The sequence below is a fragment of the Episyrphus balteatus genome, chromosome 1, assembly GCF_945859705.1.
Source record: "Episyrphus balteatus chromosome 1, idEpiBalt1.1, whole genome shotgun sequence".
NCBI classification, from domain to species: Eukaryota; Metazoa; Arthropoda; class Insecta; order Diptera; family Syrphidae; genus Episyrphus; species Episyrphus balteatus.
The window spans coordinates 162,038,903-162,050,144 of NC_079134.1; the positions used below are offsets into that span (position 1 = coordinate 162,038,903).

The window sequence follows — 11,242 nt, forward strand, 5'->3', positions numbered from 1 at the left end:
TGATTTCTGATTAATTTTATGTGAATTCTTATTAAAATTTTTTTGTGTAAAAAAAATTAAGAAATTTTGTGCACTTCTGGGCAAAAAACCATGTATATATTTGCTTGATTTTATAAAGATTCCACTTGCTGTTCGCATGTCTTTTTGCTCCTTGTATTCGTCGCTGTTAAATTTAATGCTAACAACACGAAATTTGAACAAAATCGGTTGTAGGCTGATTGACTTTTTTCCAAGGTAGGGTTTTTTATTTCTCAAACCAATTTTTTTGTATCATATATCCACTGGATCAAAAGTTAAGAACCTGGAAACTCTTGAAAGTTAAGTATTAGGTACTACATTCATTCATCAAAAATTTATACAAAAAGAAAAAAAGAAATGCTGGAACCCAACTGTGGTTATAACAGCGTATATGCAATGCATTTTCAAAACTCAAAACTGCATTATGATGACAAGCATATCATCAGAAGTTGTATCAATGTGATTGCTATAATCTGAACCACTTAAAATTAGATCGATAGAAAAAATTAAATTTTATAATTCAACCCAGATCTAAGCTTAATCTTTTGTATTTTAACCATATGTTTATCGAACAAAGTTTTTTGTAGTTTACGGGGAAAAATAGTTGAATTGTTTATAAAATAAAATAATACTCTTTCCGCATCATTTATAATCAATTAAGCTCACTCATAAATATGTGAGTACACAGATATACCAATATACCCTACTTAAATCACATTTTCATGCGATTTCTACTCTCATTTTCATGGAGTTAATAATAGCTAAGTGCTTGTAAAAAAAAAAAAAGATTAAAATCTTCTATGTATGCACCTAGCTACTCTTCATTTCAAAGCTTACTATATACAAGCCACTATTTCATATCTTAGATTAGTTTCATTCAATCGCTTGAACTTGAACGTTGAATATTTGGTAAAAAATTGTAAATCAACATGGGAAAGATAGTTTTATACGGTCTTGAAGCGAGCCCTCCGGTTAGGGCCGTTTTACTAACCTTAAACGCCCTCAATTTGGATTATGAATTCAAAATCGTTGACTTATTAAATGGGGAGAATAGAAGTGAAGAATACGATAAGAAAAATCCCCAACATACTGTACCAGTTTTGGAAGATGATGGACACTCCCTTTGGGACAGTCATGCTATTATAGCATATTTAGTGAGTAAATATGGGAAAAATGATGCTTTGTATCCCAAGGATTTGTTAAAACGTGCTGTAGTTGATCAGCGTTTACATTTTGATTCTGGAAATTTATTTGCCTGCATGAGGAATATAACAGCTCCATTGTTTTTCAAGAACATTACTGACATCCCCCAGGAAAAAATCGATGTTCTGTATGAGGGTTTGGATTTCTTGGAGAACTTTTTGGTACATGACTACATAGCTGGAGATACTATGACCATAGCTGATTTTAGTATTGTCTCTACTGTAACCACATTCGAAGCAGTTGCTCCAATTGACCCGGCAAGAACTCCAAAATTGGTTGCTTGGATTAAAAGGATGGAAAAGTTACCATACTATGAGAAAGCCAATGGCAGGGGTGCTGCTATTTGTACTCAAATGTTGAAAGCAAAATTGGCGTCAAAGTAAATGCTGTTTTTTTTTTTTAAATATTTGAAATGGATTTAAAAGAAAAATATAAAAAAATATTTATTTAAAACAATGGTTTGATTTTTAGAATAAACAATAATTCTGACATATTTTTTATTGATTCGGAAAATAATATCTCTATCTGTATCCTACTTCTTTCTTTCAGCTATTTGTTATAGTGGTAATTCTAATTGAATTGAAATTTGCAAAACTATGTATATACCTAGGTATGTCCCCACAGACTCATTTAGAATTACGTAACATAGGTACTTTTGTGATACTCGTACAAAGTATCATCAACTTGATTAATTTGTTTATTTTTAGCTTCCATTCTACCTATATACATAAAACGTGCAAAGAATTATTTAAAGTTTATAAAAGTTTGTATTAGAGATGTAGAGGCTTTAAACAAACAACAATTGGTTTAAAAAAATGCCGATTCATTGTTATTAGTTAGCGTCATTAGCTAGATTAAATTCTAATTTATTCAAATATTCATAGCTTTTTTAATGAAATATGTATATGTAAATGAAGAATAAAAAATAAAATACATGTCTGGACCACACGAACATACTTGTAGTTCAAAGTGCATGCGAGGTCTATAGAATAATAAATGGGTCAAGTCGATTTTTGTTTCAATTTATTGCTTTGAATTCAAAGTGTTTTCACGTAAATTTTTTAGAGATTAAGAGCGGAATTCAGAGTCGTCACGTAAAATTTCGAGCACAAGTCTAAGATGAATTTTCACAAGCTCAAGCATTTACTTCAAAATTTCTTTAGTTGGAATTCATAAGCTAAAAGTAATGAAACCCTTAAGTTTTCTAACGTATAACTAATAGCTGAAGTGGGCCAAACGCAAGAGCAAATATTCACTTAAGTAATATTTTTACGTAATATTTTTACTCCGCTCTAAATGTTATTGGCCTTAGTATAGGTCGTTTCAAATCAAAAGTCCCATGGAAAATTGAGCAAACATAAAAAGAACTCATTCGCTTACTGGAAGGCAGCATTTATGATCCAGGTGAATTTTTTCTAAAATTACGATAAAATAATGAAAAACAGTTCTTGATATCCCTTTTTTAATTAATTGATCCGTCTGTGAGATTCACTGGGTTAGCCTCTGAAAGCGGAGGCAAGTCTCCCGGGCTTGCATCATTCCATATCCGCGGGCAAGTGAATCTCACAGACGGATCAATTAATTAAAATAGGGATATCAAGAACTGTTCTTTATTATTTTATCGTAATTTTAGAAAAAGTTCAGCTGCCTCATAAATGCTTCCTTCCAGTAAGCGAATGAGTTTTTTTTTATTTTTGCTCAGTTTTCCGTGAGACTTTTGATTTGAAACTATATTTTGGAGTCGTCACCTCACCATAGAAATAAAGGGTTAAACAACTTAACTATTCCTTTTAATGTGATCAGGCTGAATTATCACAAATTCACATTCTGAATCTAATGGCTGATGTTTTTCCCTATTTTTTCCTATGCCTGAATACTTCAATCTCGGAGATGCGACGAATAGAACTCAAAAATAAGCTTTAAAGTTCTATGTGCTTTAACAATGATAAGTATTTTGTATCCCTTTTTAATTTATTTCAATTTCGATAGCAATTATTTTTCTCTTTCACATTAACATCTTAAGATTTTCGGTGAAGAAATTTAAGCCTATATATATACACTTCGCGTCACTTGAATAGAAACAACAATTTTTCTTTAGAAAATACCGATTGGCGCTTCGGTGAGGTAACTAAGTAGATTTTTGGTTTTGCATTTTCAAAGAGGAACTTTTAATAAACAATGTTGTAAAAACAAAAAACCCAAAACAGAAACCGTATGGCTACTAGTTGCGTTTTTTCGCATTACTTCACAAAAAACAGTGTTTTTTTTGCGTCACTTGAATAGAAACAAGCTCTTAAATTAGATAAAAATGATGAAAAATCATGGACAACACTAATTTTAGTGAAGCAGTCTTAAACTTTGACATTATTTGCACATTATAACCAATTATGGGCTACGAGCTACCATTAGGCATCACAGAAAATGCATAAATAGCAGCTAGCATTGGAAATGCACTTGCACTATGCAAAATCGCGAAAGATATTGAAAAAATTGCCAAATTTGTATGAGAATATTTTTGAAAAATCGTAAACTAGTGATTGAATAAAAAAATAAGACAGGTGAGACCCAAATCAAGAGCAGAGAAAAAAATAATTTAAAAACTAGCAGCAATTTCCTTCACCTTGCCGCTAAAATCGGTCAAAAACGTGGTGTTAGTGCGATGGTAATGTGTTGGTTTGTTCCATCATGGAAGTTATAAAAGGTGCACAACATTTAAAAAGCCTCAAAATGCAAAATAACAACATTTTAAGTTCTATAAGATTACAAAAAAGTTAACTATTTTATAGTTGCATTCGAACTGAAAAGAAGTGAGGTAAAGAGTGGTTTTTTAAAGGAAAACATACCAACTCAGATGGACCACGTTAATATTAGTCCTATTTCATTGGTTTATGAAAGAATAACTTTTATCGCATCGCCAATAAAGGGCAATAAAATGTGTTATAGTAATACGCTTTGTTTTTATGATGTGCAATAGGAAAATTGAAGCTTCACGCTTCGAAAAAAGATGCAAACTTTTACAAAGAAATAATGGAAGAAGCTCTTGGGAAGTTTAGGAACGTGGAAAAACAACCCTCTTAGAGATTGCACAAGGAGAGTTCCAGAAAAAAACAACGCAATAGAAACAAAACAGATGCATTCCGGATGAAAACGAAAGTTTATTTCACTTATTCAAACCTTAAATTGTAGAAAATGTCATTTTGTTAATTTGTAAGAAGTTACCAAACACTATAGTCACTTTCTCCAATTAGGTCCACGATTGTGTACAGTACAAGTGCATTTTCAATGTTTAATTCTATTTATGCATTTTCTGTGATGCCTAATGGTAGCTCGTAGCCCATAATTGGTTATAATGTGCAAATAATGTCAAAGTTTAAGACTGCTTCACTAAAATTAGTGTTGTCCATGATTTTTCATCATTTTTATCTAATTTAAGAGCTTGTTTCTATTCAAGTGACGCAAAAAAAACACTGTTTTTTGTGAAGTAATGCGAAAAAACGCAACTAGTAGCCATACGGTTTCTGTTTTGGGTTTTTTGTTTTTACAACATTGTTTATTAAAAGTTCCTCTTTGAAAATGCAAAACCAAAAATCTACTTAGTTACCTCACCGAAGCGCCAATCGGTATTTTCTAAAGAAAAATTGTTGTTTCTATTCAAGTGACGCGAAGTGTATACACTTCGCGTCACTTGAATAGAAACAACATTTTTTCTTTAGAAAATAGCGATTGGCGCTTTGGTGAGGTAACTTAGTAGATTTTTGGTTTTGCATTTTCAAAGAGGAACTTTTAACTAACAATGTTGTAAAAACAAAAAACCCAAAACAGAAACCGTATGGCTTCTAGTTGAGTCTTTTCGCATTACCTCACAAAAAACAGTGTTTTTTTTGCGTCACTTGAATAGAAACAAGCTCTTAAATTAGATAAAAATGATGAAAAATCATGGAAAACACTAATTATAGTAAAGCAATATTAAGCTTTGACATTATTTGCACATTATAACCAATTATGAGCTACGAGCTACCAATAGGCACCACAGAAAATGCATAAATAGCAGCTAACATTGGAAATGCACCTGCACTATGCAAAATCGAGAAAGATATTTAAAAATTTGCCAAATTTGGATGAGATAATTTTAAAAATATCGTAAACTAGTGACCAAATCAAAAAATAAGACAGGTGAGACCCAAGTCACGAGCAGAGAAAAAAATAACTTAAAAACTAGCTGCAATTTTCTTCACTTTGCCGCTAAAATCGTTCAAAAACGTGGTGTTAGTGCGATGGATACGTGTTGGTTTGTTCCATCCTGGAAGTTATAAAAGGTGCACAACATTAAAAAAGCCTCAAAATGCAAAATAACAACATTTTAAGTTCTTCTAAGATTACAAAAAAGTTAACTATTTTATAGTTGCATTCGAACTGAAAAGTAGTGAGGTAAAGAGTGGTTTTTTAAAGGAAAACATACCAACTCAGATGGACCACGTTAATATTAGCCCTATTTCATTGGTTTATAAAAGAATAACCTTTATCGCATCGCCAATAAAGGGCACTAAAATGTGTTATAGTAATACGCTTTGTTTTTATGATGTGCAATAGCAAAATTGAAGCTTCACGCTTCAAAAACAGATGCTAACTTTTACAAAGAAATAATGCTAGAAGCTCTTGGCAAGTTTAGGAACGTGGAAGAACAACCGTCTTAGAGATTGCACAAGGATAGTTCAAGAAAAAACAACGCAATAAAAACAAAACAGATGCATTCCGGATAAAAACGAAAGTTTATTTCACTTATTCAATCCTTAAATTGTAGAAAATGTGATTTTCTTAATTTTTAAGAAGTTACCAAACCCTTTTATCACTTTCTCCAATTAGGTCCACGATTGTGTACAGTAGAAGTGCATTTTCAATGTTAAATTCTATTTATGTATTTTCTGTGGTGCCTATTGGTAGCTCGTAGCCCATAATTGGTTATAATGTGCAAATAATGTCAAAGTTTAATATTGCTTTACTATAATTAGTGTTTTCCATGATTTTTCATCATTTTTATCTAATTTAAGAGCTTGTTTCTATTCAAGTGACGCAAAAAAAAAACACTGTTTTTTGTGAGGTAATGCGAAAAAACTCAACTAGAAGCCATACGGTTTCTGTTTTGGGTTTTTTGTTTTTACAACATTGTTTGTTAAAAGTTCCTCTTTGAAAATGCAAAACCAAAAATCTACTAAGTTACCTCACCAAAGCGCCAATCGCTATTTTCTAAAGAAAAAATGTTGTTTCTATTCAAGTGACGCGAAGTGTATATATATAAAAATCCTAAAACATTTTACAAACAATAAATTGTTAAGCAATTCTAACACATAAAAACAGAATTGTCAGAAAATGCATCAAACCCTTTTCAAAAAATTAGTTTTTAAACAAAAATCTTTGTTTTTTTTTTTTAATTTTGCTAAATGTTTTATATTACATTTTAACTGCAGTGAGACTATTTACCCTATTATTATTAAACAAAAATAAAATAGAAACTTTTAAAGCACTTAAAAGCTTTTATTGTCTATTTTGACTTGTAATAATATGCTAAAATGTGGTATGACATTAGGTACTTTATATCAACAGCAGCTGTAGTTGCTATTTGTAATTATCGGTGCTTGAACTGCCAGGTTCACTAATTTTATATTTTTGATTGCAAACTGTTGTTCTTCTTAATAAGTTACAAATATTTTTATTATATTTAATAAATATCGAACTCGAAATGACAAAACCTACTTTGTATTATGCACTGTTTAGTCCTCCAGCAAGGGCTTGCATTATAACTGCTAAACTGATTGGACTTGATGTTGATTTAAAGTAAGAAATTACAATGTATAACTTCAAAAAATGCATTATGCAAATGTTTTTTTTTTTTTTTTTTTAATTTCATAGATTTGTTGATTTCGCTAAGAAAGAACATTTGAGTGAAGAATTTATCAAGGTTAGTTTGAAAATTATTAAATCATGAAAACTCTGAGAGATAGTGTAGAAGAGATAGTCACAAGCCATATTTATAATTATCTAATTAGCATCATGAATTGATATTAATTTGTTCTTGCATATCAGTTAAACCCACAGCATCAGATACCGGTTTTGATTGATGAAGGTGAACCTTATTGGGATAGGTAAGAATTTCATTTGAAAATTATGATTTTAGTAAATTGAGTAATTTATGATTTATAGTCATGCAATTATGGCATACATCGTATCGAAATATGCCAAAAGTAATAGTCTTTATCCCAAGGATTTGTCTAAACGTGCACGAGTAGACCAACGGATGCATTATGAGAATGGAGTGCTATTTCAAGTGATAAAGGATTTGGTGGTGAGTAAAGAGTAGAGAAAGAGAGCTTGGGGAAAAAGAAAAGTTTTAGGGGTTTAAAAAGTTCATTTCAATAACTCAACAACTTTGTTCGAACCAGGTAGGTATTCTAAAAATTCAATTTCTGTGGTATAAGGGGGTCACTGGGGTGTATGTGTAACTTTTTTTTGTTTAATCTAAATGGCTTATTGAATTTTGTTTATATTCAAACGAGTTGTTTTTTTTTTTTGAGTATTTTAATAGGTAGTTAAGAAAAATAAAATTACCGAAATAATAAAACAAACTAGAAAAATGCGAACACACCGATATTAAACTTGGCAACAAAACTTTTCAAAATATTAATAAATTATAAAACACATTTTTCTTTTTATCTTTAATTTACATCGAAGCCAATAATAAGTAAAATCTCATTTTTTTCTCAGGCTCGTGTAATTTATGGAGGCGAAAAGGAATATAATGAAAAGACTATTCAAAATTGTCACACTGCATATGAGTTTTTGGAAAAATTTCTTGAAAATCAAAATTATGTAGTTGGATCTGAATTGACCATTGCGGATGTATCGATTAATACAACTCTTATTACTCTACATAGAATAATTCCTGTTGAGAAGGAGAAGTAGAAATTTTCATTAAAATTATTTAAGGCTTTTCCCTACATGAATATTTTTTTTTATTTTTTCAGATATCCCAATATTGTTGCATGGATGGAACGTTTAAAGTCTCTTCCAGATAATGATGAAATCAATGAAAAAGGTGCTGAACAACTGGCCATACGCATTAGTTCTTGTCTGGCTGATAACAAGTCTAAAGCTTAGTTTTGCATATTATATACTTAAAATATATTAAATGTGTGTTTTTTGTTCTTTTTGAATGAATGATTGAATACACTGTGTTCGAAAATGGAACTTTTTTTTTCCGACAGAGGGCTCTCATATCTACTAAAGATAATTCGAGTATGCTGAACACGATGGCGTTCTTAGTTTTTCTGGATTAGGTCAAATAAGAAAGATTTTTGCGTTTGAAATTTTGTTTGCACATGCCAAAACTGAGGGTATAAAACACCATATATTTTCCAATTTTTGATTTTTTACCGATGAAAAATGATGGAAAATCTATTTTTTCGCAAGTATTATTCGTAAAAGAAGTTATTTGAAAAAAATCTGCCGAATGACATTTTAAATCATTATTTTATGGCAAAAAAACGTCGATTTTTCTTCAATTTTTCTAATATTTTTCGTATTACTTAAATTTAAATGCAGCACTCGGTGGCAACGATTTGATGTTGTATTTCAGGATAGAATATGGCTTTGTTTACAAATACGAATAGGCAGTTCCTACCTATCTACAATATTGGTTAAGCTTAAGAGTGAAAAAGTAGCAGTAAAACACTGTTTTTTTTTTTTTTAATTTTTAAGTTTATAAAATAAAAAAATTACAAAAAGTTTAAATGCAATACATATGTAGGGGAAGTGGGGGCAAAACGCCCATGGGCTCAAGTAGCATAAAAACCCGCTTAAGAGAAACCCTCTTAAGAGAAAAACCCGCTTATCTGAAACACGTTTCTGATCTTTAAATATTTTCTTCAGTTAAACGGGGACTGTGACAAATATATTATGTGTTGTGTATGTAAGCTCATATAATGCAGATGGAAGTAATAGTAAATATGTTTTAATTTTAAAACAAATTGAAAAAAAAAATGATTTTTTGAACTTAAACAAAAATTAAATTAAAATATTGATACCATGCCTGATTTTTTAATTAAATATCTACATCTACATATGTATAATATTCCAGAGTACTAACACATACAAGGTGTGTACAAAAAAATGTTGAGTTTTCGCATACATTTGTACCTTTATAGTTAAAAAATGTAAGAAAAATTGAAGAAAAATCGACGTTTTTTTGCCAAAAAATAATGATTTAAATAGTTATTCGACAGATTTTTTTTCAAATAACTTCTTTTACGAATAATACTTGCGAAAAAATAGATTTTCCATCATTTTTTTATCGATAAAAATCAAAAATTGGAAAATATATGGTGTTTTATACCATCAGTTTTGGCATGTGCAAACAAAATTTCAAACGCAAAAATCTTTCTTATTTGACCTAATCCAGAAAAACTAAGAATGCCATCGTGTTCAGCATACTCGAATTATCTTAAGTAGACATAAGAGCCCTCTGTCGGTTTTTTGAACTATCACAGTGATATTGATAATAATTTCTATCTTCTATGATTGAATATTGTTTAAAATGAAAATACAAAAATGTTTATAGCATTATTTTATGTATGGTTTATTTTACAGTACAAGTTTTCTTAAAAATAGTTCTTGCCATGTCATTTTCGGAAAGAGAAAGATAAATAATTTCCATCTGAACTTATTAACAATCGGGAGGAGGAGGTGGTTTTAGAGCGGTAAAAGTCTCACATATCTATGAGCACACGTTTTCCGGTCCTCATAGAATCTTTTGAAGATTTTAACACCTACCCTCGGACAAAAAAGAAAAAATACGGAAATGCAATTTATTTCTTATCTAATCTTTAATTTATGAAGAATTTAATTTCCAATTGGGCTAACTCTGGCAAAAAAAAATGATTTCGATTTTTAAAACTGCCTAAAAGCATCTTTATTATTAATCAACATACATAGCACTCTCGTTACAAGACTGATCTCAGAAAGGTACATAATTGCTGTTTAAAAAACAGTATATGCAAAAGTTTCATTTCCCCTTAAAATTTTAACCCTAGTTCGTTTTATTTTATACTTGCATATATCGATAATTTGTTTATAGACATAAGACACACGACTGTTTAAAATTTGTTATTCTAATAATTATCGGTTGAGTTCATGGCCATTAATGCTCACAATCGTTATCTTGTTATTAGAAAAACAAAATATTTTTGCACAATTTTATCAACATCTTCAGTAGATTGCAATTTTTGGTGCTTGGCTTCAACTTGTCAGTACTACTTATTGATTTTTTTAAATTTTATTTTTTTGTTTCTGATACATAATAGCTACTGTAACATATGTACATTTTTTTTTTAATTAAATAGACTTGTGATGAAAATGACTAAACCAATATTATATTATGCATTATTATGTCCCTCTGCAAGGACTTGCATCTTAATCGCAAAACTGATTGATCTCGATGTGGAGCTAAAATTACTAAGTTACTTAACATTTAAATGTGGAACAACTTTACAAACCTTTTGTATTGCAGATTTGTTGATTACGTTAAAAATGAACATTTGAGTGAAGAATTTTTAAAGGTTTGTAAAAAGTTTGAAATTCTTCACAGACATATAACATTTGGCTAAGACCTCAGCGAGGTCGGAGCGGAAATTTGTCCGATTTCGGATGATATGTCGGAAGCACACCTCGAAGCATGATTCGTATGAAATCGAAGAATTTTCCGCTCCGACGGATACCTCTCTAGGGCCAAATAATTCATATACAGGGTTTCCCAAAAGAAATGATCCAAACAAAATGTACTAAACTGCTGAAGAATTTGGTAACTTGTTCATCCCAAATCCTTATACTTTTTGTGCCAGCATAATATCAACATAATGTTAGATATCTTGCCTCTTTACAACATATAAAAACAATAAAAAATATAAACCATTTTTTAAATTAGATTTTTCCAAGAAAATTAAGCTTTTAAAGACTCAATCGAAACCTATCG

The 11,242-nt window shown here is 30.3% G+C and overlaps 1 protein-coding gene across 1 annotated transcript; it reads left to right on the forward strand.

Moving 5' to 3' along the window:
* Nucleotides 1-871: 871 nt before the first annotated feature.
* Nucleotides 872-8,405, forward strand: LOC129911732 (uncharacterized). The gene is made up of 7 exons (XM_055989625.1): nt 872-1,600; nt 6,889-7,053; nt 7,129-7,177; nt 7,303-7,361; nt 7,420-7,561; nt 7,981-8,174; nt 8,241-8,405. The coding sequence occupies exons 1-7, from the start codon at nt 948-950 to the stop codon at nt 8,371-8,373; spliced, it is 1,395 nt and encodes a 464-aa protein (XP_055845600.1). The 5' UTR covers nt 872-947; the 3' UTR covers nt 8,374-8,405.
* Nucleotides 8,406-11,242: the final 2,837 nt, after the last annotated feature.